Source organism: Microtus ochrogaster, chromosome 10 (genome assembly GCF_000317375.1).
Source record: "Microtus ochrogaster isolate Prairie Vole_2 chromosome 10, MicOch1.0, whole genome shotgun sequence".
In the NCBI taxonomy this organism is placed as follows: domain Eukaryota; kingdom Metazoa; phylum Chordata; class Mammalia; order Rodentia; family Cricetidae; genus Microtus; species Microtus ochrogaster.
In genome coordinates, this window is record NC_022016.1 from 65,487,234 (window position 1) to 65,515,059 (window position 27,826).

At 40.9% G+C, this 27,826-nt stretch overlaps 1 protein-coding gene across 3 annotated transcripts in view; it reads left to right on the forward strand.

Annotated features, from left to right (window-relative positions):
- Nfia (nuclear factor I A) overlaps window positions 1-27,826 on the forward strand; it is a 346,125-nt gene that overhangs the window by 4,812 nt on the left and 313,487 nt on the right. For 2 of the 3 annotated variants that reach the window (XM_005353437.3, XM_005353439.3), the window contains exons 1-2: window positions 7-344; window positions 5,392-5,923. In XM_005353437.3, the coding sequence (XP_005353494.1) occupies window positions 318-344; window positions 5,392-5,923 (559 nt within the window). In that variant the 5' untranslated portion in view covers window positions 7-317. Of the gene's footprint in view, window positions 1-6; window positions 345-5,391; window positions 5,924-27,826 lie in introns of those variants that run through there. The other variant, XM_005353438.2, reaches the window with a different exon arrangement.

Here is a 27,826-nt window from a genome sequence, read left to right on the forward strand (position 1 = left end):
CAGCTCGCGGGCACCCGGCCGGCCGGCGCGGGAGCGGGAAAGGGTGCGCTATGCCTTTAACGCCCGCGTACAGTAGACAGTATAGTGGAGTGTAGGGAAACTCTAGGCGGGGTTAAAGTTCAGCGCGTGGAGCGGCAAGAGCGCTGGCTGCTGCAGTTGAGCCGAGTTGGAAATGTGAACGCAAGAAGCAGGCTTGATTTTTTTTTCCTCCCCCCCTCTCCTAGCTCTCTCCTCCTCTCTCTCCCTCTCGCACCCACACTCACGCACACCTCCAGCCCGCACACAGACGTGCACGCACCCCCCGCCGCCCGGCAGTTATGTATTCTCCGCTCTGTCTCACCCAGGTAAGCAGCTGCGGGGGCGCGGGGCGGCCGTGTGCCTCGGCGGGAGCCGTGTCTGCGCGTGTTTCTGTGTGTGCGCGCGCGTGTGCGGGGGGGGGGCTGCAGCTTTAAGAAAGTAACTTTGTTTCCATGCGGGTGCATTCCTCCTGCTCGGCCATTTGTGTGGGCACATGGCTAATGGCGCCCTCTTATTAATGCGTTAATTAATATCGGGGCGCCGGACTGCGGAGCGCCAGGGCTTGCGGGCGCCCCGCACGTGTGTCCGCGGCTGCAGCCCCTGACACGCTGCAATCTGGACTCGGCGTCTGCGGCGCGGAGAGCGGTGCCCGCCGTTCCTCCGCGCCGGGGAGGGGCAGCGGAGTCCCGCAAGCCCCGCACGCCGGCTGTACAGGGGCGTCCTGTCTGCCCGCGTCCTCCCGCGCCACCGCGCCCCCCGCCGACGCCCCGAACTCTTACTTTTGTTTTGTGCCAGCTTGCGGGCCGGGCCGGGCAGCGCCCCTCGGACGCGGCGGGCGGTGCGAGCCCTTGCCCGTGGGCTCCGTGGTCGCACGCCCCGCGCCGGGCCAGGACCTTGCGTCCTCGCCTCCAGCCCGCGGACCCCGGCGAAAGTTTCGGGGTCGGGCGTGCCCACGCCGCGCAGGCCAGAGAGCTGCCGAGGCCGCGGGTTGGGCCGGGCTGGGCCGCTGCGGGTGGAGTGGGGCTCCGGCCCGAGGTCGAGCGGTGGCGGGGACCGGAGTCGGCTGCCTTGCTGCCGCCGCCGCCAGTGCACGGCCCGGGAGCCTCAGCACGCAGGACCCGGCAACTTTCCCTGCAACCCCACTCGCAGCGTGGGGTTTGGAGCCCCTCCGCCCCTCTTTCTCGAGCCTCCCAGCCTATTCCTCCCGGTCTCGTCTGCACCACCAGCAAGGAAACATTGCTATTTTGCGGCTCCGGATCTGGTCCCGTTTGAATATTTTATTTATTTTCTCTGACTAAAAGGCACAAAGTCAGAGTGATTTGCGCTAATTTTTCTTCTTAAGCACGAGCCTTTATACTGCTCTAAAACATTGCAGTCTGACCAGTAGTCACCTACATGAAGTTATATGCTTCGAGCACAAGGTTTATTCATGAATCCCTCCAAACCCCCGCTACCACTGTGCCTTCAATGAGCTGGAGCTAACGGTTTACCGGGAATACTTTGGAAGACTGAAAGTATCAGTAGCTTTTCCTCTCCCCTCTAGATTCTGGATTTATTTCCCACATGACTTCCCTTCTTACTGCAGTATCTAAGAGTAATAACACTGGCCATTTGATCTCAGAAGACTCTTAAATGCATCTTTTATGTGGAGATGGTCTGTTTGGGATTTAGGCCTCACATTAATAATGGATAGCAGTTGTTTTAGTTATTGTAAAAGTCCCCCCCCACACACACACACTTCCAAAGTTACTATTTTAGTAACTTGTGGAAGTATGGAATGAAACTTCTCCAACCACTTCTGGCAAGGTTCACAATTGCATATGGATAAGATGCAAAGTGTAAGATAATTTGAATGAGTTATACTCTGCAGTGAAAGTGCTGAGATTCGAAGGCTGAAATTCCAATTGGCAAAAGTTTGCAGCACAGAGAACTTGTGGATAGTGCCAGCAGGCTGCAATAGCAAGAAAGACCCTGATGGACACAACGGTGTCTCCTCGAGTGAGATTTGGAAAGATAAAGTTCTGGTCTGGGGCTCTGCCTTTCTGAAGCATACCTGTGTCTCTATGCAGGCCCCGGGCAGAGTCAGGTATTTAGCAAAGTTGGCTTCTTTTGAGTTATTATCACGTTCAGAAAGTTTTTTTCTTCCCCTTTTCCCCTCCTACACACTTGGCAGCATTGATTGATGCATTCACTAGGCCTCCACACCACTAAGAGAAACGCTTATTTGCTGTAGCAGTTTGGGAAGAAAGTGTACAATAAACAGGGAATAAAGGCTCACTTGTTTTATGAGAGGGTCTTTAAAAGTTGATTTACAATTTATTTAACTTTCTGGAATATTTATAACACGTTCGAGCCAGTTTCAGAAAGAAAAACTTAGGTCGTTTATTGCTCATTTAAAAAAAAAAAAGATCCAGGACGCATGGTGATAAGTGTATTCTAACTGTAAGAGTAAGCTCAGTTTGCTGTGTGCACTTTGAAGGGGCTTTACCTTGAGAATGCCAGGCCTCTTCTTTTGATTGAGGATAGGCATATCATAATCAACTCGTGTACCTGCCGAAATCCTGACAGGTCAGCAGAAATTTATGAGTAAAGCTTTGGGCGGGGGGAACCCTAGTTTCCAGCACCACCACTATTCTGTGGCTCTTCAACTTGGCCTGCTTTCAACAGACCCACATTTTAGATGCCGATTCAAAGCAATGCGGCTCTGAAGCTGGTCCACAGGTTTATTTTTATTGGTGAGTTGTAACAGTCTCATCAACTATGTGTGTAAAATATGACTTGTTTGCTCCTGAATATTTTTTGAAATAGTACATAGTTTATGGTGTTTTGCTCAGCAGCATGACTTATGCGAGGAGCATCCCCTCACCCCCGAAACATTTATGCTTTCTTTGGATATTTCCTGTATTTTTTTTTTAAGTTTGGCTGATTTGAGAGCTATTTCTATCAATACATTGGCTACGTATGATTGTCATTTGAGTAAAGCTATATAAAATATTGTGTATTTTTACTCACATTCTCGAAACCTTTGGGGAATAATGCATTGTAAATACTTCTGATGCAGACCTGGGGGATGTAGATGGTCCATGATGGCTAGTTGACCTTATTTTCAGATATTTTATTAAGAGACCTATGGGCATTTGGTTGGCAGGTGAATGCAGTGCTTCTGAACGTGAACTGATGCAGTTTTTAGTTTTTAAGAAGTATTTTAGGAGTATCTTTGGGCGTAAAAAATTACCACGTTAGAATGTTTATTTAATGTGTTTATTATCATTAACAAAGTAATGTCTTAGCACAGATACAGTTTATTTTGGAGGGATTTGCCTTGCCTTGTAAAATGGAGCTGAGTCTTTAAAATGAAAGCCTCCCTTTGGAGAAGGCTCACTGTGTAGTTTCAGGTCGACTTCAGAGACTCTTTCCATGATGCCACAGCCGTAGTCTCTAGGATGTCCTGTACACATCTGGATGTCAGTCAATACGAAGTACAGAGCATTTATGTATTTCAGAACATTTCAAGGATGAGCTCAGAATTTAGTAATGTTTAAATGCTTTGTGGTTTGGCATGTACCTTAGCGGATAAACTGCGACTTGCCCCCTGAGTTTTTCTTCCAAAGGAATAAAGATTCTTAAATATTATACAGTTTTAAAATGCTAATGGTTTATGGTAAAGAATAATATAATTCTTGTATTTCACTCTTTTTCCCCCACTTGAAGAATGCACACATGTTAACCAAAGCGCACCGACCGCTTCTTTTTTTGATTCCTTTTTTGAAAAAGAGCAACTTTTAAAACTGAACTTGAGCCACAGAATCTAAAATTTGTACAGAAAGAGAGAAAAGCTCAATTTTTATAACAATTAAATATACATTATATTATTATACTGTTAATTTAAAGAATCATGTTATATATAATGTTTACATGGTTAATTAAAATTTGTAAAAAATTTGAACAGATTTGGCTATTAAAATATGTTACCTTCAGTATACATTTGAATGTTTAAAATTATAATAATTTCTTTAGTAGTAATACTATTTTTGATATTGCAGCTTCTCGTACCTCAAGAATATATATGTTTAGGTTGTTAAAAAATGTTAAAAAGGAATATGTTTATATTTGCCCACTCTAAATCTCCATAAAAAGTCACCAAATATTCCTCTAGTTTTTTATCTTTATTTATTTGAAAGTAAATAATTTATCTTTGTGGCAGAAAGCCGTTATATAAAATTGGTGTGGCCTAGTTAATCAGGAGTTAAATGGCCTCTCTGAGGCATTTGTGAATGTTACTTTTTAACTTTTAAAAAAATTTTATACTTAAAATTTCTAACCAACGTCAACATAAGAATCGCATATTTTTTAAAGTAAACCAGGAAGAAAAATTCAAATGCTTTAAATTTTAATTTTCTCTTCAAATTATCTGACTCTTAAAAAGAGATCTGTGAAGGTTTTCCCTGAATCTCCTGTTTGCTGAGGGGAAAAAGCTGAAATATTATTTTTTTAAAATGAGATGATGTATTTTATAGGGCTGGTTGCTTTTGAGGGTCTTCCCAGCCCAGGCCCACCAGCCTGTGAATGTGTTCAGTTGCTAGAGTGCTGTCACGGTGGGCACCCTGTTTACTCTGGGCATGGAGCTCTGCTTTGTTTGGCGTGCCCCCCCCACTCCTTTTTTGTTCTCTTCCCATAGTTCGTCATGATTTCTTGCGCATAGGTCTTTTATTTTAGCCAAATGAGTACCGGATCTTCCCTTCTTTCCTATAAAGATCTGACACATTTTTTAAAATTTTTTTTGGTAATTATCAGTAACTATAATATTTAAAAGAATAATTAAGATATTCCCAAAATACATAAGAGGCCGGTGAGAGTCTTCAGGGGCTCTCCTGAAGGAAAGCCTTTGTTTTCATTGACGGTAGAGATGGGTCTTGCTCCTAGACTTCCATAAACATCGACTGGCACCTGAGTGCTCAGAATTTGCCAATCTGGCTGCTGGGCCCTGGCTACACTACAGACGGGGAGGTCAAGGCTAGGACAGAATTAGATATGGCCTCCTGGAAATAGGGTTAAGAGTATATATTGTTATAAGCGCTTAGATCAACTGTGCTTGCTATGCGAAGGGTTTGGGAAGTAGGCCGCACGGTAGAATGTTCCAAACTGTGGAGCAATTCTTAGAAATTTTCTCCCTTCAGATCAATATGTAGTGGTACTGAGAGTATGTTCCCCTTCCCCTTGGTTGCCCTTAGGGCCTTTAATATGGTTTTAAAGGAAATATAATACTTGGGCCACATTTCATGTGAAGTGAAGGATTTCTTTAGGGCAACTCCAGAGGCAAGTTGTCTTCTTTCGTGTTGGTCATATTACTCTTGTTTTCGTTCCTGTGCCTAGGATGAGTTTCATCCTTTCATCGAAGCCCTTCTGCCCCACGTCCGCGCCTTCGCCTACACATGGTTCAACCTGCAGGCCCGAAAGCGGAAATACTTCAAAAAACATGAGAAGCGCATGTCGAAAGAAGAGGAGAGGGCCGTGAAGGACGAACTGCTCAGTGAGAAGCCCGAAGTCAAGCAGAAGTGGGCTTCCCGACTTCTGGCCAAGTTACGGAAAGATATTCGACCTGAGTACCGAGAGGATTTTGTTCTTACAGTTACAGGGAAAAAACCTCCATGCTGTGTCCTTTCCAACCCAGACCAGAAAGGCAAGATGCGGAGAATTGACTGCCTCCGCCAGGCAGACAAAGTGTGGAGGTTGGACCTCGTCATGGTGATCCTGTTCAAAGGTATCCCGCTGGAAAGTACTGACGGCGAGCGCCTTGTCAAGTCACCGCAGTGCTCGAATCCAGGGCTCTGTGTCCAGCCCCATCACATAGGGGTTTCTGTTAAGGAACTCGACTTATATTTGGCATACTTTGTGCACGCAGCAGGTAAGTGCGATGGAAAGACCTCCTTCGGCTTTCTTGTGTGTGCCCTTCTGATGATCTCTGGGAATACTGAACCATTCCTGACCTCCCCGTAGGGCCAACCTAGGGCATCGGGCCAGTGAGCTTTCAGAGATAAACCAGAGTCAGGACAATTTGCCACCCTCATTCAGTTAAAACAGCAAAGCTGTCAGAGAATTCCCACTCAGGTCACATATGGTAAGTAGTGCTCTCAGAAGTCTCGGTAATACCCGGGATGAGAAGGTGTAGTCACCTTTTTTTTTTCCCAACTCATGGTAAGAGAAGCCTCATGACAACCCTCGTTATAAAGAATAGATTTTAAGCTGGATTGTGGCCTTGTTAAAAATGCATTTTGTTTGTTGTTTGTTGCTTCTCTATTGGGACTGTTTTTAAACTTTTGAGGCCTCTTGCACCCCCTTGCCAATTAAGAAGCTGGAGGTAAGGTTACTATGAAAATGCCGGGCATTTATGAAAGAAAGATAATCACATTGATATCCAAGCTTAGCAGCTTCTTATGTGGGAATTCTCTGTGTCATTTCAAATAGCTGAAGGAAACCAATCAACCAGACTCTAAGCAGGTTTAAACGTGACCAGCTTGCATTGCCCGTGTGAAATGCATTGGGAAATGGCTATTGGCGATCAATCCACCGACCTATTTCAATTTGCATGAGATTCACTATTGATTTTGAGACCTGTCTTAGCCGAGTGTGCTTCAGATTTTGGAAGAATGTTCAGGAATCAACTGTTGAGGGCTGGCTCGAATAATGCAGCTTTACTTTGTTCTTTTCGTCTTGTTTTAGACAAAGGCTCATTGTGTTACGTGAAAGCTCAGGTCTTGTGTAACTTGTTGACTTTTTATATGTACATATCAGTCTTGCTAGATTGCCTTCATGGCAGTTACTTAAGCCAGATGGGAGAAAGAAAGTTGTGGAATCCTACCAGTGGCTTGTGCAGGAGCTCCCTCTCTCTCCTCCACACACATTTTTTTCTTCTTTTTTCCCCACAATGAAAAGAAAGTATGCTATCTGCAAAGTCAACACTGTTTTGCAAAAGATTTTTAAAATCTGAAAAAAAATTAACTTTCAAAGAAATCAGTTAGCATTTGACTCTATTTTTTTTTTCAATATATGATTTAGAAGGAGAACTTTTGTTACCCATCTGTCCTTACTTAAGAGACTGGAGAAACTGACGTTGCAAGCCTGTCACTCCATCGTTTCTGTCGTGCTGCCAGGGGAGAGATGTGTATTTCAGAGGATGCGCTCTGAAAATGTCTCAAATATTTGGGCTTTTGAAAATGTACACTCAATTACAACGCATGCCTGTTGCTTTAGCCAGTTCAAGGCAGCCGGAGTTCTCAACAAGAACAAGTGGCCGTTCCTTAACTCGCCCCCCCCCTATCCTTGCTGCTCACTTTCCTTGTCTATAGTAAAAAGCAAAGTTAAAGTTTTTTTTTTTTAGCATTTGTGTGTGTTAAGTTCCTGAGCGTGCAATACAGTTACAAGGCGTTCCCTGTGCTTTCCTAGTGCACTCTTTACATCATATGTTTATCATTTAGAGATTTATGTAAAGAATTTATTAATGATGGCGAAAGTTCTAATTGGACAACTTAGAGACTTTAGGCTGCCGGCAGCGGACGAAGGGTGTGAGTGTGCTTCCTATAAGAAACAACCAAAACTGAAATGTCTGTGGAGTTTCTGTCGGTTTGAGCAGGACCCATTCTGTGCTTTTATGTTAAGCATTTCTATAAGATCTGGGGGAAATTACCTTAAAAGACATGTGGCTGTCTGGCTTGTCCCATTCCCTGATTCACCTTTCACTGTCGGTGGGTTATTATTGTGTAGTTACTTCCTGTCCTTAAGACAGCACAGTTGCTGGTTGGGAAGACGCCTGAAGGAGTAATGCTGTTGTAATGACATTTGGGAGGTTGCTTAGAAGAGTTAGCATTCTTACAGCTCATGAAAGATTTATTGACAGCCACATGGATCAGACTACCTTCGCTTGGGTGTTCCTCGTGGATCCCAGAATCCCTCCTCAGGCCCTGAATACTAGCCAAATGTCTGGCCATTGGTTTCCAGAGCACTACCGTAATGGTTGCCTGCGTGCCTGCAATAGGGAGCTTGCAAAAAGAAATTTGTAAAGGCCTTTTATTGGGAAACACTTCAGATTTGATTTAAGATATTTTGCGGCCTCTTATTTGTGGAAGAGAAGTTGCCAGTGCTGATACGAGGTAAATCGGTCACCTACGTGCAGCCGATTTGACAAGCATCTCTTAGAAGGCTGAAGATTTGTAAACACTAAACAATGTTTTTACCTCCTTAAAAGTTTTGAGGACTTGCCAGTATTGGCAAGAAGCAAAGGCTCTGAAGCGTGCTTCCCCATCCATGCCAAAACCATTGTGGCCTTTGCACCTGTAGTGCATTTTTTTCATTGCTTTGAAAATGTACTTTCTTCCTTCCAGAATGCCTCCTCTCTTCTGCGTAACTACCAAAATGAGGTTCCCTGCGCTCTTTTAAAATATGTACGTTGATTATTACTTCATATACTGGCTGATTTTTTTTTGCAAGACATTAAAATGTATATACTTGAAGAAAATGAATAATCAAATATTTGTTAAAAGCAGAGGTGATTTTTCTTCCTAAGGCTTAGAGATGATAAAAGCCAGTGCTTTGAGTACAGCCCTAAATCTGGTGGTGTTAGAACTGTGTGACTTTGTGTCAAATAAACAGTAAGACCTATAGTGAAGTCACGTGATTCCATAAGCCTGGGACTTTCATCGTGTCCTGTCCATAAAACAACAAAACCATTTTATGTCTTTAATTTGGTCTCTATTTGCATTGTCTTTCCCGTGTATCGTATGACGTCTTGGTGGTATTATGGTATCATGGCAAATGGGTTTCTTTGTGGGCATGTAACAGTAAAGCTAATTTATGACCAGCCTTTACCAGATGATCTGTATCAGAATCTACAATATACCCGGCACGTGGCAAGGTCACAATTTAAGTTGTTAAGGTCATAACCTTAGCCACCAGGCATTTGACCTTTTAGATAAAGTTAACCTTTGTTCATTAGTAGGCACTCAACCGAGAACTTTCTGGAGAGTTTTTTCTTTCTTTCTTTTCTTTTTCCATTTTTTTTTTAAACTGCTTCTCTATAACTTCTGGAAATGTAATCAAATTCTAAGGATTCTGTTAAGTTAGTTAAATTCTGGTATGAGGTTGCACTTTTAAAAGGACTTCATTCTTGGGCAGAGGTAGGTGGCTTTATTTACGACATAAAATGATAGTCACTGTTTGTGTTTGGTCTTACCTGATGTGGAGCAGCAACAGCTCTGAGGTAGTCTTTACGTTTGGTGACGCTTAAAATCTAAAATTAAACAAACGGAATTATGTTTAATTCAACAGCGGCCCTTGCTAATTTGCAGGTGGCAGTGGGCCCAAAGCTGAAGCACATTGGGCCTTTGTCACTTTTTAAAGGTGAGGAGTTTTCGAAGATTGCAAGTATTTTTAGCCGTCGTAAAAAAAATCTACTTGGAAAGATTAAATGATCAAAATTGTCAGCAAATTGCTGCAACTGCTAATTAGCCAATGACAAAGGAACTGATGCCATCCTAATGGCCGTGCGAGTGTCTGTGAGCCTTAAGATGGGAGGTGAACGCTCTGCAGAGGAGCCTTGGAGGGCAGGAGCTGTGGCTTGGTCTGTCTCTGTCCTTGCTAGAAGAGCTGTGTCAGTATCCAGCAGCTTGGTACCCATCCTGGAACTTGCAGGGCAGGCTTACCCATCACCCCACGGTCCTTAGCGAAGTCTCCCTCTGCTTATGCTCTCAGGAACATTCATTTTAAGCCGGAACTCTGCTAGTTTGGCTATGATGAGCCACGTGTTTCCATTTCAGCCCAAAGAGGAGCTCTTCGCCATTCAGGTGCACGTTAGTTTTATTTTGGCCTCGTGACTGCCATTCCTTCATATAGTACTAGAGAAAGCCATGATATGCAGATAGACCAGATGGTCATGTTGACAGATTGAGAATTCACTTCCTACTGCTTCAGAGCAGGTGTAAGATGGGGAGTGCCTGTGAGTGTGTGCTTTGTGTGCATGTGTGCACACCCAGGCTGCACTCAGAGCGCTGCTGAAGCAGTAGCAATGGTTTCAGTAGTATCCTAAAGATACTTTTTAAAATGTGAAAACAATTACACATAAGGTACAGTACATATAAAATGATTTCAAACATTAGAAATTTTGTTATATTTTGTAATTATTCTATGTCCAATTAATTTTTACAATTTTACCAATTTTTAGGTGGCTTAACACATTCATTATAGGGAGGTTGCATTTCTAGTATATAGTCAGCATGTTTTGCCGGCAAATATGTGTGTGTGTTTATATTCAAGACTAGGGCTGTACATATATAATTAAACTTTTTCAGAAGCTTAACAAACTCCCTAGCATAAACGTGTGCACATAGTTCCCATGATTTGTGGTGATAAAGCATGTTTGCAAAAAGAAGGGATAAGTCTAATATATGGTGAAACTTAAAATTGAGAGAGACCTAGTTTATATCCCAAATTCCAATCCTGACCTTAAGCACAATGCATGGTAGAATTTTTGGCACATTGATTATATTATATATTATTGATACACGTATACTGTTTTATCTCCTAATTCCATAAGAATAGTTCTAGCAACCAACAGACTCGAGATTAAATATGACTTTTAGAGCCTTAAGTGTGTTCTGCAGTAACCTGAGGATAGTAACAATATCCTTCCCCTTGAATGTAGTAACAAAATCCCATGCTTCGACCATAGTAAAAAAGATGGACGTTCAAAGGCAGAGAGCTCATGGGAGCACAGGGCGAAAGTTGGTTGAGAGGAAGCTTTTGAATGGAAGTCGGTTTGTTTATGGCTAGGAGGTTTGACTGTGTTGGTTAGAAAGTTTCCCAATGCTATTGGCATGGTTTGCCTGTCTTCCTTCCCACCCTGTGATGAATAGTGTTAATTTAAACCTATTTAAGGCTACTGTGGGAGAAACCACAGCTTTTGTTGTGGTCAGTGCTGTACACAGTAGGACTGGGTTAAGGCCTGGAACTCCTTCCAGAGGATGCAGAACAGCCTGTCGGCTCTTTAAATCTCCCACAGAAGCAATTGCTCCTAAATGTCAATATAGATTATTGAAACAATACTGAGGATTAGAGGAGAAGAAAAAAATGCAGATTGAGTGTAGCAAATGTGCTAAAATCTAGTTTTGTACTATTCCTTAAGTAATTTCTTGATGGTTATTTAGAAGTGAGAGCTTGCTTTTAAGAATATTATGAATTGTAATCCCTTATGGGATTGGGAGAAGAGGAAGGAGCCAGGTGGAGGAGGAAAAGTATGCACAAGCGACTTGCTTTGTTAAGGGAAATGTAACGCCATAGACTTAAGCGCAAGTGGATCTGCTCTAAGGAGTTTTGGCCAAAGCAGCAACTGTAAAGGATCTCAGACAGGAGGATGTCAAGTGGAGACGTTTATAATGCATATTTTCACTTTGTTGGTTTTTTTGTTTTGTTTTGTTTTTGTTTAATTAGTTTGAAACGAAGTTGCTACTTGTAGTTTCAAGGTTCAATTCAAAACTTTGGAAACAAATGTTGTACAAAGACTTCATTTGGCCGGTAGGCATTCAGTTAAGTACTCTAGAATGCACACAGCAAGGGTGCTGTGGACATGCAAGGGTGCCGAGGACATGCTTCTGATTTCTGCTGGTTTGTGTCATGTGGCTCACAGTGCCGGCCACTCTCAGGCTCTCTCCCACTGATGTAATGGTAACCCACACATTCTAGATCCAGACTCTGATGTCTCCGAGAGGGACAGCATTTTCTCACTTCTACTTAAATAGAAGTGGATTTTCCCCTTTTGTGTCATTCCTCTCCCTAACCCCCAAATTGGAAAATACGTACTCATTTTTTTATTATTATTATGGTCTCTGCAGTGTTTTGGCTGATGGAATTAGTCCTCCCATCCCTGTTCTCGTTAAATAAACATGGTTTTGGAGATAAAGAGTGATAAGTCCAGCCAATGGTGAAGGCAGAAACTCTACAGCAAAACGTGTTTGCTGTTCTGTTTCAAAACAGGCTACATAAGACAAAGCGGAGACCAAGAAGTAAGTCCTTTAGCTCCCTGTGCCTTGACACTGCCCTTCTTAAGTCGTCTGAGCTTTGTAACGTGTTACTAACTCAGCAACTGATAGGATGGCCCCAGTGACTATGAACTGAAGGAGAATCATCCAACATCTTTGAGAACTTTGTTGCCTTTGACATCTTTTCATGTCTTTCAAACCCTTAAGCTGGTGGTAGATATTTGCCACGCACATCAATTGAGAATGCCAACACTGAACCAGAAGGAAGGGAACGCGACTTTGCATGTCTGAGTGTGGTTGACACTGTTCTGAGTTTACCTGATGCTTAGCTTGCTCTTTTTAACGTCATTTGATTTCCTCAAAGCTGGGCAGTCCCACATTGTTAGGCAAGCTGCCTGCCTCCGACTACTCTCTACACCCCTTCTTTCTTTCATTTTCCTTCCTTCTTTACCTCCTTGCTCAGATTAGTATTGTAACAAAACTAAGAAGAGCAGCCCATGACTTCCAGGAAGGTCTTCTGTTTCCAAAATCTTTATAACTTATGTCATAGTAACCCAAATGCTGTTTAAAGGTGCCACACACTTCCCTAGGAGCAAAGGGAACTAACTGTCAAAATGTAAACCTTTCCATGGAGATATTTTTTTCTGTACAGTTCAAGTCTTAGCTATAGAAGAGGCCATGATTGGTTAGGAGAGAAATAGTTCCTTGTCAGTCAAAAAGCTGGAATGAGTTATCTGTTCTTGTTTTCAGGATAGTGAATAAGTATATTTTGAAACAGGATTAAAATATTTTTTTAAAGCTACAGTTAGATTGATGAATGCTAGATACTTTGGGATGACACTGAGTATTAAACCAAATATTACCTAAAAACCTTAATTTTTGACATATTTATGTTCATTTTTAGCATATTTATATGTGTAAAAGGAATGCTATTTTTAATTTTTAATGATTTAATTTTAAACATTGCTTTGCTTTAAAATTTGCCTTTGATTTTATGTTAATACAAAACAAAGTAAAATCATGTTCTAAAAAGACATTTTATTAATTTTTTAATTAAAATAGAAAAATATGAAAACAGAGATGATTAATTTTAATTCCCTTATTTTGATTTTTGGAGCTTAAACAAGATTAGGGTGTTTTTTTTTTCATGGGTAGGCGGCATTTTTGAGACAGGATTTCTCTGTGTGGCCCTGGCTGTCCTGGAACTTACTCTGTAGACTATGGGATTAAAGGCATGCAACTCCATGCCCGGCCAAGATTAGTTCTTAATGATTGCAATGCAAGCCCTAAAAGTCACACAATGTGAATTTTATCATTGTAAATAGAATAAAAGGTGTCAATTTATACTACATTAGTTCATTGTATGTATTAATTCTTCTAAAGTATATTTAAATCAACTGTTCAGTTGAACTTTTGTTAAATAGAACAGAAATAGCACTTTTGTCCTAGGAGACAGGGTTTCATTCTATAGCCATGAATGGCCTGGAACCTATTTACGTGGGCGAGGCTGATGTCACAGAGATCCATTTGCCTCTGACTCCCAAGTGCTGGGATTGAAGGTGTATGTCATTATATATACCTTGAAATAAGATTTTTTTTTTTGTGGGTGTATGTGTGTGTGACTTTTGAAAAACACTAGAGGTTGAAAAGGTGATCGCTAAGCTATATCGGATTGAAGTAAAATAATTCAATCCTATTATCTCAGTATTCAGCAGGCTGACTCAGGAGGATTGCCAACTTGGGCTGTTGAACTAGGTCCTCTCTCAAAAGGTCAAGAAAGAGAAGAGGGGGGATATTTTAAATGTTCTGTGAAACTGTGAAGCACTTGTCATGGTCGGGTTCCTGTGCCTGATTGCTGTCATCTGGTTGACTGTACTCTGTCTCACAGCCTCACCAGCCCAGGACTGGCTAGCATGCTGCTTTGGTGCTGTCGTAGAAGGTAGCTACAGTAAGTCACCCTGCTTGTTCTGTGTAGGAATGTTTGGAAGGGGAAGGTCTTCCCCAGTGAGTAGCCGGGGTAGTAAAACTACATCGTCAGTATTCACTGTCTTTTCAAAATCAGAGACTAATTTCTTAATATTAGAAATTGGAAGTCATCTGTTCTATATTGATGTGCTTTCCCTTTTCCTGCTGGAAACATTTATAGTTATGTATATTTTAACCCTAAAGGGATAAGTTATTTGATTTTAAGCTCCCGCACAAAATGATTATGGCACACGCAGGAGTCCTCATTGTCACTTTCAAGTCTTCCATTGACTTCCAGAGGAGCTGACATCAAAGGCCTTAGAATGACCAATCCTCATCAATCTTTATAAAGTTTTGACTACAGAGGGCCATGAACATGGGGACCAAAGAGGTGAAGTGACCTGGAGCCTTTCTCTGTGCCCATTTAGAGCATCCTAAATGGGTGTGTGTGATAGGGGCACTTAAAAGTTTACTATAGTGTATGAGGTGCAGTGTGTCTGCATGCTTGCCTCTGCATGCTTGCATGGTTGTGTGGGTTCTGTTATAACAGGAAAACTTGTAGATATTTTTATGCCTATGTCTTTATTTATTATCTGTCTATCTATCTATCTATCTATCTATCTATCTATCTATCTATCTATCTATCTATCTATCTATCTATCTAATCTGAGACAGCTTTTCTCTGTGTAGTCCTGGCTGTCCTGGAACTGGTTCTGTTAACCAGGCTAGTCTGGAACTCAGGTCTGCCTGCCTCTGCCTCCCAAGTTCTGGAACTGAAGACTTGGCTACCCTGCCTCTCATATGCTGGTGCTTTGCGTTACTGATCATATGTATTTCAAAATGTTGTCCATGGAAAACGGTGTATCCGAGAGTATATTTGTACAATCAAGTGACTGAAAACTAAAGTCCTTGACCAACGTTTAGGATGAGCAAGGATTTGAGGTAAGAATCTGGCTGCGGTTTGTTCAAATGAAAAATGCTTGTGTCTTTGTAGGACTGTGCCAGGACTTTTGCACGGGTGTGTATCATATAAAATCAGTGCGTTCCTGAAATTACTGGTGGATTCATTTAGCTGGCCTCTCTTTCCTTCTTGTAAAATGGGGAAGTTTTTCTTTTGGGATTCGGTTTCCAGTGATTTCTGACCGTGGGAGTCTGTGTGGTGCTGTCGTGCAGCGGGGTAAGCTTGCTATGTGTGTCTGCCAGGGAAAGACAAGCGTTGTGGTGCTTTTGTGACCTAGCAATAAGTAACATGGACTTTTATTAAAATTTACTTTTAATGTACTTTTGAAAATAACTCCCATCACCCTTTTCACTCAAGAGGTGTTGTGCTCTGGACTGGCAAGATGGCCTAGGGGACAAAGGTGCCTACTGCAGAGAGACTGCTGGCTGGCCTGTGTCGATCCCTCGAACACACATGGAGATGGAAAGAGAGCCAACTCCAGAAAGTTGTTCCCTGACCTCCACACCTGCGCCATAGCAAACTGCTCCCCTGTATCTCGCTCACGGTCACATCTAGAGATTAGTAATAAGTTGAGACTGAATTTAAAATTTTTAATTAATTTTTTTTCAATATTTTAAAATTTTTATGTTTTAGAGTTTCAACAAAATATAGTAAGAATAATAATTTTAAAGATATAACACTGTACCAAGCCCAGAATATATTACATTACAATACATATAATTATATAATGTCTATTTTACATATTATATATAACATATATATTGTATATCACATATAATTATATATATAATATATATATATATATATACACACACACACACACATGCACACTTTTTTGTGGGAATATTTCAGGCTGAAATGTTACAGTTAAAGAAGTAATTGTTTTAAAGGTATGTCTCCCTCAGTTCAGAAAAGATGAAAAACATGCAAAATGAATAAATGCAATCCTTTGTACTTTCGCCACCTACATTTTTAAACTACAGTGACTGATTTCTCTAGAAAGGTCAGAGGTTTCAAACAAAAAGCTTTGTGATTCTTCAAAGAGAGACATTTTGAATTTTGCTGTAGAGACCGACTGTGCCTGTCTTTCGCTTCATTTTCAGTTGAGCCTGGGAGGTGACAGGGTGGAGGGTGGCAAATCTGCGACACTGGGTCCTGAGACAGCTGATGTGTGGGCGGGCAGGAGGATAGGGAGCCAGGCTAGACAGCAACATGAACTCCACCTCGGCTCTCTGCTACGAAGTCACTTAATTTAGGAGTGAACCCAGAGACTTTAGGGGTTCGTCTTGTTCTGCGGTAAAGCCTTCCTTTACAGGCTCAAACACAGGGCATCCAGAGAGGTTTGTGTATGTGGGTACCATGGCTTTGTCGAGTTTTATACGTTGTGGATATGAGTTTCTTTGATTTTACATGAGCTTTGTTTCGTTTCTGACTTCTACTTTGAGAGGATTGTTGCTGTTGTGTGTGCGAGAATGGCTCTGTTCAGAAGACTTGTGTGAGCGGCCGCCTTTGCTCAGGCACGAGGGCCAGAGAGCAGAGCTCGCTCAAGTCAGCCGATTAGGAAGTAATGAAGCCTGCATTTAAGCTGAGTCTCTCAGATCCCATGCTTGTGTTCTTAAAATGCAATATTTATCTAGTCTTTCCTTACATGTCATCTTACTAGCTCTGCACAGAAACCTTCCTATTTGGTTGGAAGAGTGTTCATAATTGCCTCTGTAGTAGGAAGCAGGTTGAGGAACTTTTCCCAGGTATAACGGTTAGTAGATTGTTCTTCTGTGGCTTCTTTTTTAAAATCTCTGACATATCCCACAACACATTATACTCTAAGCCCTACTTCTGGGTTTACATGGTTAAAAAAATACGTTATCCAGAACTGCACAATAATCTTGAAATCCATGGTTTATTTAGAAGCCTACAAAAGGTAGTATAAAAACCATTTAGCACATTGTCTGTGGTGGTATTAAGTTTGCTTTCTTACCTAAAAGCAAACTCAGAGGCCCAGAACTTTATTTTATAGGCAGGGAGCTGACGTTCCTGCCTCCCCGGAATGCTGCGATGGAGAAAACTGTGTGAATTCGCAGCAGCTGCATCATGTGGATGCCCGGGTGGATACTGGCCAGTGAGGTCAGTTTAGCTGCCTCTCTTGACAGATTCCACTGGCAACTGAGGCATCAAGGATGCTTTCAGTTCTTTTGACCTCTGCATGGTGCTGGGTTCCCAAGATATTTTAAGAACATATCATGCAGTGATTTACTTATCTTAGGGGTAATTTCTTCAGGTATTAATATTTTTAAGCTTTTGACACTTTCATTATGGTCCTTCTAATTAATAGGCTATGTGAAGTCTTTAAACATTTGTAGAATGAGTTGTTAATTTTTTTAATGAAAATTGTGTGTGTGTGTGTGTGTGTGTGTGTGTGTGTGTGTGTGTGTACATGATGGGGATGTGGGTGAGGTGCCCGTCATGATGTATGTATACGCCTGTGCTAGTGTAACAGATCTGTAGAGTCAGTTTGCATTTTACACCTTTTTCCAGGTTCCAGGGAAAGATCTCAGTTCACCAGATTTGCTCTGTGGGCACTTTTACCAGGTGAACCATCGTATTGGCCCCTGCATTGCTTTTTTAAATAAGATAATTGGAGCACATTGAGGGTTGTGACATTTGACTATGTTTCTATTAGTGTTCAAGATTTTTTTTTTTCGTATCAGAAATATCCGTGGAAATGTTCAGAAAGACCAGACATGGAAAGTGTATGTAACATGCTGTATGTTACTTACGAGCTGACCACTATGGCAGGTATCCTCTCGAGCAAGACACAGAGACACGCGATTTTTATTTTTTTGTTTGTTTCTTTTTCTAAAGATGTCTTCCTTGTACTGGTGAAGTCTGAAACAAATAGAGTTACAGGAAAACCAAACATGGGGAGAACTCGAGTGGAAAACAGAAAGGAAGGGGAAGCCTTGGTGAGCAAACTGAAGGGAATTCATTTGGCAGTTGGTAGAACACAGGCAGATCTCAGCCGTGCAGACTCCTATAGTAGGTTTTTGCTCCCGCTCTGAGAGTCTAGCAATGGCAAGATTTCCACAGCGAAGCAGGTTTGAAGTCGCCAGGGGTTCTGCCTTTCCTTTTCGTCCGAAGATGGCAGGTGCACATGGCACTGCATTCGGATAGAGAGCACCCACAGCTACTGTGACTGTGTGTGTCCCTGTGGTATGGGGTGGCTAGATCGTCTGTGGCAAAGTGTGTGTAGACAGTGAAAAGAACCAGAACAGGTCCATGTTTCCTATGAAGTAACGAAAGAGCAGCAGGAATCTGGTGGTCCCAATAGCATATGCTGGGGTTTGTTTTTCTCTATTCTTTATTTTCTTGTTGTTTAAGCTGAAAGTAGAATCCGTTTCTACCACCACTGCCCTGCGTGCTTCTTTCTATATAAATCAGAGAGCAAATAATCTATCCTACAGTTGGTTTCAAGACCCAGAAAACGGCGGTGTGTAACATTCACAAAATGGCACGGAGTGGTTCTAGAAACTCGCTCCGAGCACTGTAAATAAAAATGGCTGGGGATTAGTCTCAGAAACATGTGAGACATCATGAAACTCAAGACGCAGCTCTTTGTTTAACAGTCAGCAAGAGGGCAAGAGAAGTGAAGCAAACTTGATACAGTCCATGGGATGTTAGCAGTTCAGCTCCTCCAGGACAAAGCAAACCACGTCGCCTTCGGATTAGATGACCTGTATAGACAAATGCCAGAGTGTGCCTGGTGATTTTAGCAGTATTTTGTCTTTCCTTTATCTAAAAGTATCTTATTTCCAAATAATGGAAGTTTAAAATTTGAAAATCTGTTTTCCCCCTAATTTTTAGAATTTTCCCCATTTCTCTCCCCACCTTGTTTTGTCATGATGCTGAAAAGCATTATAGTTTTATGCTGTTTCGGCTTCTATTTCTTCATAGTACCGACAGCACTGAATAATGATAAACAGTCTTCCCTAATGTCTTAATATTGTGTTATTTCTAAATATGTCTATCCAAGTTGGAATTGAGTTTGTAATAATGCCCTTAACACTCATTTCTGGTTTTAGAGTCTTTAGAAGAAAATTGTTTCAGAGTATTATTCTCTTTTGAGAACTCAGGCCAACATCTGGAAACAGCATAGCTTGTCTTAGAAATTGTAGTTAGTCCACATCTGCACATTCCCACCAGGATGAGGTTTCACTAACCGAAGGATCTTTCATTCTTTGAACTTTGGGAGAGAGGAGTTGGGGTTGGAGAGTTTCAGGACTCGAGGAACTGGCAGTTGAGGAAGGGCTTGAGCGAGTGACAAGACCCCCTTTACCTGTGCTACTACTACCGTGTAGTCCTTCTGTCAACAGAATAACAGATACGGTATTTAAACACCGCTGCCTGGATCAACTGAGAGAGGTGGGTAAAATGACCTTTCAGAGTTAACTAGAGAGCCCAGCTCTCCTTGAAATCGGAGAGGACACATGGGAAAACAGGAATCAAGATCCTGTGTATGGAGCACACAGGGCCTCCCTGCCGTCTTCCTGCCTGCCTGCTGTAGGCTTCTACCCATGGAATTTCAATTGTAGCAGACGCGTGCATGTTCTTGTGTCTTACTGTGCTACTCCTCGTGCTCAGAATGTGCTAGCCCACCTTTGCTTGGCTGATGTTAGCAAGACTCTGCTGTCTTCCCATTTCCTCAAGGAAGGAAGCTTTCTTTTCATCCCAGCTTGAGCTAAGGATCCTGTCCAGTGTCCTGATATTCACAAGGACTATGTTAGTACCCCACCATCATATCCTGTGACGTGAGAAACTGTCTCACAAATTGGGCTGTGCCTTCTATCTGGACGGGGACAAGCTTGTATTGCTTTGGATGCCCCATGTACGACAGGAGAGTACCTAGTATTTAGTGTATATACCAGAAGGGGATTTTGGATGGAGCAAAATGAAACTGAGCAGCTTATATTTGGAATTCTAACAGTAGTAATAAGTGTTGGGGATGTAACTTGGTGGTGGTGTAGTGGTTGCTTACTACACATGGGGGCCTGGGTTTGATTTTAAGTCCTGTCAAACAAAAACAATAAAACCATTTTTCATACCTGGATGAGAATTGTTTCTCTCTTCTCAATTATGTAAATCGGTATCTGTTTCTTTACCCAAATCTAGTTTCGTGTTAGTCCAAAGGAGTTGTTGATATGTGACTAATTCTATTTTCTGAACTTAAGAGTTAGAATTATTTATAAAATATTATTCAGGATATTTTCTTTTTAATTTCTAAGATACTGTGTTTGGCTTTCATCTGAGATTTTTTTAACTTAGAAAAGATACTGTTTAGGGAATGGCGTAATGCCCTGTTGCCCCAGCTCCGCTATGAGGAGAGCCCCGCCTCAGCATGGGGCGTGTGTTAACAACCCACTGTGCACTGTGGCCTGTGCATGAGGTCCCCTTAATAAGCAGAGAGGGAGCTAGATACTCGGTGCTGCGTGATTTTTCGGGTATAAGTTCATTAAAAATGGGGCACTTTTCCCCAGAGTGGAAAAAAAAGTCAAAGCTTTTTTTTTTTTTTTGTTGGTTTTGAACCACACTTTGTCTTGGTTAGCATGGAGAGGAGTATCCATCACCCCTTATCTGTAGTGCACTTACAAGTTTGTATGTCACTTTACTTATGGGGTCTATTTGGGGATGGTGTATTTACTTATCCAAAGTTGGGGGACACCACAGGTAGCAGTACAGAAGTTAAAGATCACAGTCATGACATTGGGTCAGGTATATAGGGCTGAAGGTTTTCACTTCTCCTTCTAAAATCTAAAGCTTTATTCATTAAAACTGCTAATTGTTTCATTAGCACCAAAAAGCACAGGCATTTGTATATCTTCTTTGTTTAATTGAAGACTTGTTGATCGTAGGTACCATAAGCTTCTAAAAGGGCAACAGAAACTAACCCAGGAACCCCAACACATACGTATTCATGATTTTATTCTCTATCTAGCATACTCATTATCAAAGCCATTCCAGTATAGACTTCCTTAGAAAGTGTTTCAGTCTGGCCTGCTGTCTGTCTAAAAGTTCCTCCTAACTACAGCAAAGGATAAGGGATAAAGGATAATTTTGATATATAAATATAGAACCTTATAAATAATGAGAAGCCAAGTTTAGTATACAAAAGTGAATGTTATTTGTAAAGTATGAGAAAGTATTTGCTGCCATAAGAAATTCTGAAATCAGGTTCTAACCATCCTTCCTTGGTGATCGGTCACCAGATACACATGGGAGGTGATAGAGAACAGGACTTCTCTTCCTCTTATATTTTAGTTTGTCCTCGGAGCTGCTTGGAAGGTAGTGTCCCTGGGAGTATATACAATTTAAAATGTATCTTCTAATTCCATACTTTTCTGTAAAGTGTGTAATTCATATTGAAGGTTATAAGCCACTTGCTTACAAAAACAATTATCTTGAGAAGAAAAAGCTAACCGTTTGGGAACAGATTTTAATATAATAATTTTAAAGCTATCTTGAAATGTTAAAAAAAAAAGAAGCCCAATCAGGCATTGAAGATAAAAATACCTTTATTTTTAGTTCTTAAAATTATATTAAAATTATGTTTGCACTTATAGTTTGAATTATGAAGCTTTCTAAATTTTCTTTTATTCCTTCAATAAAAAAAAATCTTGATTTGTGGCAAGATACTTGATGAAACTGCAGCACCCGAGGAAAAGCTGGTTCCTTGTCCCTTGGTGCAGCTGACAAAAGACTGGCCTTCCTTGTAATGACTGCTCTTTGGTTGGCAGCTGCTGGTAGGCCATCTCAGGTGTGAGGAGTATTTTAGAGGAGCAGCCATCCTGCCTGGTAGACAGGGACTCCGTGTTGACCCCTGTAGTTCCGTGTTGACCCCTGTAGTGCATCTCAGAGACACGCTGCCCTAGCTCATTGCTCCTTTATCTTTTAGCTGGACACGCAATGATCACCTCCATCCTGGCCGAGTGTAGGTTTATGGACTGCGCTATTTCCAGTCTCCATCAGTGACTGGCGATAAACGTAGACCTTCTTAAGGAAGTTTATCCCTATACCCACATGAGCCTGGTGTGTTGAAGTTATGACTGGGTTTGGGATGGTGCAGGCAACACCCCAATAGCAAGATTCATCTTTGATCATCACATTTTATCCACGTCCTATTAATTAAAAAATTTGAAGATGTTTATAGATCCTCACTTCTATAACTAGATTTTTCTTTGGGATTAGATCTCTGTGCTTCTCAGGCTGGCCTGAGAAATATGGCCTCAAGAGATCTCACTATCACAGCCTCTAGAATAGCTGGGAGTGTGGACACAGGGTAATACTGCTTATTACTAGACATTGAGTACTGTCACAGGGAGGATGTTTTGAACTCTTACTTCATCTCTCTTCTGCCAGATGACAAAACTTTGTTGATTTTTTTTCACACGCTGCCACCATCCACATATAAGAAGATATAACACGTATAATGTGTTATATGTGTGTATATACAAAAATATAAACACACATTTAACAAATATATACAGGCTGCCCAACTTTTTCAACAAGCCTTGTGCTCATCTTTCTTAGCCCCTTCCCGAGTATACAAGTTTATTTTGAACTAAGCATGAGTATGTGAGGTGGGGTGGATTATCATGTTTGCATCTGACCTGGCTGGGGTACCCCTTCTATCACTGTGCCCTTGCTGGCAAGGAGAAGCTTTGATTGGATTTGACACATAATTGCTTCAGGTCAGTCAAGTAAAAAAGAATGTGAAGGGTTTTTATTTTTTTTTCCAACCTGACACTTAATAGATTCCTTTGAGAAAAAAAAGGATAGGATTACTTAGATATTCAAAATAGAAGTTTAAATCTCAACATATTTCTTTTAAAGCCACTTACAAGAAGTTCTTTATAGAACATTCTGAAAAATATTTTCATTTTAATAAGCATTACTAATTTCAGTTCTTATTTATTTTGAAGCATGTAAATTATAACACACACACACACACACACACACAGACTGAAGACCTATGGGCCTGTCCCATCCTGAGATGGGAGTCAGAACCCCTGCCTTCCACACACTTGACTCATCAATCAGAAAAGCCCACCCATTATTCTGAGTTTTGTATTTGTAGTTGTTGTCCTCTGAAAATAGATGTCTTGTCACATATTTATGCGCTACATGTATTGTTTAGTTTTACCTGTTTTTAAGTTTTATAAATTAGGTACACAGATAGGTGATATATACAGCATAGATACTAGGTTGCCTTTCCTCCCGTCCACATTGCATTGTGTTTCCAGTGTTACTGCATATGTTGTAGCACATTGTTGTTTCTTGTTGTATGATGTTTCATTGTATAATACAACTATAGATTGTTTTCAGTTCCTTAGGGTCCATACCTAGTGTGCCTAGGAGTAGAATGTTCAGTCGTAAGGTGTGTCAATGTTAAGGTTTGTAAAAACAGAGTAATATTTTATCATGCTAATAACGGTACACATCTGTACTCACTAACAGTCGCGGGTTACCAAAGTTTGTGCTGATGTCTGCATTATCTCTTGTATTCAACATCATTAGACTTTACTTTTGTCTGACTAGAGGCTATGCCACATCTCGCGCTCTGTCTTAGCCTCATTTCTAATTTCGTTAGTAATGAGATTGTTTTTTTGTTGGAGCTTGTTCCCTTCCTTGTCTATGAGAAGTGTTCTTACCTTTCAGTAATGTTTTTTTTTTCGCTTCACTGCCTGTCTCTCTGGTATGCAGAGGTCCAGCAGCCCTGAGTTCTATTCTGTGGCAGCTCTGCACTTGCATGGATCTCTTCACAGTGTATGCCTTACGTTTTATTATCTTCTGATTACTTTTGCTGAGTAAGATACCATAATTTTAATATAGCAAAGCTTTTGAATCTCTGTGTGTTGTTTAATATGATATTTTACTTCAAGTTCAGAAATATATGGCATTTTAATATATTTTTGTGTTCATCAAATTCAAGTTTGTATTGCATTAGAGTTTATTTTATGGATGATGTGAGGTAGGGTCCACTCTCATTTTTTCTAGATGAATAAGTAGTTTATAATGCACCAGTTATTAAGTGCAATGCCACTATTGCTGTTTATGCAGCTTTCTTCTGCATGTGGTATGTTCCCAAATGATCTATTGTGACCAATTAATCTATTTTGTGTTACTGCCACAATGCTTCAGTAAAGCAAATCTATATTTCTGCTTTTCACAAGCCTCTCACTGTCCTCAACCCTTCATGGCTCTATTATAGGACCGTCTGGTCAAGTTTCATGGAAGAGCTTATTGGGACTTGGCTTAGATGTATATTAACTCTAGAGGTGAGGGAAACTGACATTTAAAAAAAATCAGATCTTATCTATGAATATGGTATGTCTTTTATTTTAGTCTTGTATAATTGATTACATTGAATTATTTTTTTTAGCCATGCCTAGAAACTTCTAAGAGCACTGCTTCTATCACTTGTGTGTTCAGATTATATTTGAACTTGGTTTCCGGGGCAGAACTACAGTTAAAATCCATGTGGTGATTTAGCTCCAGTTACACATTTTAGCCAGAGTGCCCCGTATGCTCGTTCATGTTTCCTATGTCATAGCCAGTGTCTGTCTATGTGGACTCCTCTCTCGTGCATGCATCCTTTCAGCCCTCCCAGTGTGGTACCTGCCTCAGAGGGCGAGTACCTCTGACAATTAGTTATTGATTTATTTTTAGCCATGAAAAAGACAAGTTAATGCTTTACCAATTAAATACCACTTTTTCTGATAATATTTTAAGTAGGAAAAGGATACCACCTTGCCTCCTTTATTGACCCTCCCCTTATTTCTGAGGCTGGAAATGTATAGTCTGTGTAAACAATAGTGAAACTGAGTTTTCTACTAAGATCTGTTATGCTGAATGGTTCTTGTTCGAACTTACTAGTGGGGAGTGGTGTTTTTAAGAGAATGGTGATTAACATTTCCCAGTAAGGTTCATTCCTCATTGTCAGCAAAGAGAGGCAAGCTGTGCGTCTGTCTCTTTGAGATGCTCTGATGCGCTGTTGTACACCAGTCTCTCAAGCTTTGGAAAAGATGTTTTACAATGTAAATTTATTTAGTTATTGTCTGTGCATGCTTGTGTGCACACACGTGGAAGTCAGGACAATGTGAGAGAGTCAGTTTACTTCTTTGACCCGTGTGGATTGTGGGAATCCACTCAAGTCATCAGGCTTGGAGGCAAGTGCCTTTACCCACGGAGCCATCTTGTAGGCCCCGGGCTCTCACGCTCTGCTTTGAAGTACAGTACCGTTTTTCACAGCTTCAAATGTCTGTTTTGGATGGACCTTCTTTCTCCCCTCTGTCATGGAATGTTTGTTAAGACTTACATAGACACTCCCTGTCTTGTGAACTGATTGCTGGGAAATGACTGCCTTAGGTAGACAGTGATTAAGCAGCCAGGGGTTTGTTATGCTTTAGTGTTTTGTTTAAGTCTCTTCTCAGTTGGGTGATTAATGTACAAGAAGTTCCTTACCCCCTCCATCTCTACAGATGGCAAATGGTAGGTCCTAACTGTCATTGTTCACAAAATAGGTTATGGTTCAAAGTCAAAGATTCAGAGATAGCATGCTAATCCATCATAGGAACCTGTGCAGTGTGCCCAGCCAGCCAAAGGCAGGCAGGGTGCTAATATTGACACAGAATCCCTCAGGAGCATTTTTAAATGTTTGTTCTTGATTTTATTTAGAAGAGATGATTTGCTTAATTGAAATGTCTCTCTGAATTTAGTGTCAGACATTTAAATAAGTATGAAAACAATAGCAAATGGGTTTTCTGTGCCTAGGTACATCCAGTGTTGCTGGGATTTACTTTTAAAGTGGCGTACTACAGAAAGTGCCATGCTAATATATTGGTATTAAAAGGACTACCTTTTTACTATTTTCACATGAAGATGATTTACGCTGGGTAACTTCCTTTTCTAGGAGGCAGAATAGAATTATATTCTGGTATTGATCCACAAAGGGGATTTGCATTTTATTCATGCTATAAAAGGGCCTTTAATGGAGACATTGTGGTAATTGAATCTATACTGCGTATCACTATCAAAGTATCTTTTAAATTATTTTATGTTATATGATTTAGTAACTAAATTTAAGTCATGGGTAAGAAGATGGCTGGATTATATCCTTTAGGGATAGTACATAGCCTTTAATATTCTCAAAGCGAATGGCAGTTAAGGGCATTCTTTAGTTGAGAGAGGAAGAAAGGAAAGGGAGAAGACCAACTAGTGGAGAGGATTCCATTACATTCAGCACAGTATGAGCTAAGTCAAAGGAGTTTTGTTAATTAAATTCAATTGCCGTCCATTAGACCAGTGCAGCGAGATGCTTCTGCCTGCGCTGACGCAGCACAGGTATGCAATTTGGCTAAATGGCCATTTCTAAGCCATAGCACACATTTCTCTGCTAGTCCGCCTTTTTAAAAGTGGGAATTTTTAACCTTAAAAAGTCAAGGTAAAGGTGACGTTTTTAGGCAGTGTGTTAAGAACTGATTAATTTGTCAGCTTGGAAATGTATGTAGTTCACATGGGCATTAAGTGATTTTTTTTAAAATTATGCCGTATCTGCAGGCAAATATACTAATAAAATGTATAGAACATCTATCAGTAGATAACTTTATGCTTTTAAAAGTTCACTTGTCATTTAATCTAAAAGTTGAGTCATAATTGCCCCCCTTTTAAGGTATAGTAGAAGCTGTAACTACAATCTTTATATATAATTGGGGAATTTATAATAATTATGGGACTTATAAAAATGAAATCTAGGTGGTGGGTAAGTGAGTCTGAATTTTGGCATAAATCACTACATTTAGAGGCGTATATGTCAGACGGGTAAGTTTCTTACCGTAGTGAAATGACAAGAATACCACTCAGGCATTGGCTGAGGCATGGTTTTGACAGCCAGCAAGCTTGCAGTGTTGCTGAGTGCACAGATTCCCACTTCCTGCCAAGATTAAAATTGGCAAAACCCACAAAGGATATTAGGGATTGTCACTTTAAGAAGAAATAACATGTTAATGTTCTATCCTTGCTACGAAATACATAGGAGATTCCTGGTCCTATAGTCAGTTGAAATCGGTAGGTTTTTGATCCTTAGTAGAGTTTGATCGGTGAAAACCTGACAAATGAGCTAAGGGTTCCTCTGACATATGTGAGAATCCTCAGTGTAGTTTTGTTTATTAGGATATAACTATTGACCATTTTCCTTTGACACAAGGAGGAGTTTCCACGTAAGCTTTCAGGTGGGTCCGCCAGCCCCGGTAGAACAGAGAGCTACTTTAACTTTGCAGATTTGAAGAGTTAACACTTGTCTTACTTCCTGATTTTAATTTTTTTTTTTTATCTCATGCAAGCAGATGCTTTTTCCTTTTTGTAAGTTGGCCAGGCTTTCCTATGACAATGGCTCGTTACTGAGAACCCACTGTGCACCAGGTCTGTGTCTAGCATTCAGATGTTGATGTTTCTTCTGACTCAGGAGTTTTTATTTGAATGTAGACATAAAAAAGAAGAGAAAGATTACATTCCATGTTGTGAAAGAGTCAGCCCCGAAACCTGCTTACCCCTTGCTATTTACAGTAAGTACTTTTGAAACAGCTGTAGACGCTCCAATGAAAGTCGCCATGTGGAGTGGGAATGTGGGAACATTCACTGGTGAAGACCTTGCATTCTCCAGCTTTATAGCCGGCAGAAAAGGAGATTGTTGTGCATTCTATTAAATACTGCCAGTATGATTAATTTAAAGGGTTACATTTTATTGAACCCTGGTGTAGATGCTCTTTGTCAACCCACATTCACAGCTAGTTAGAGTGTGTGTAGC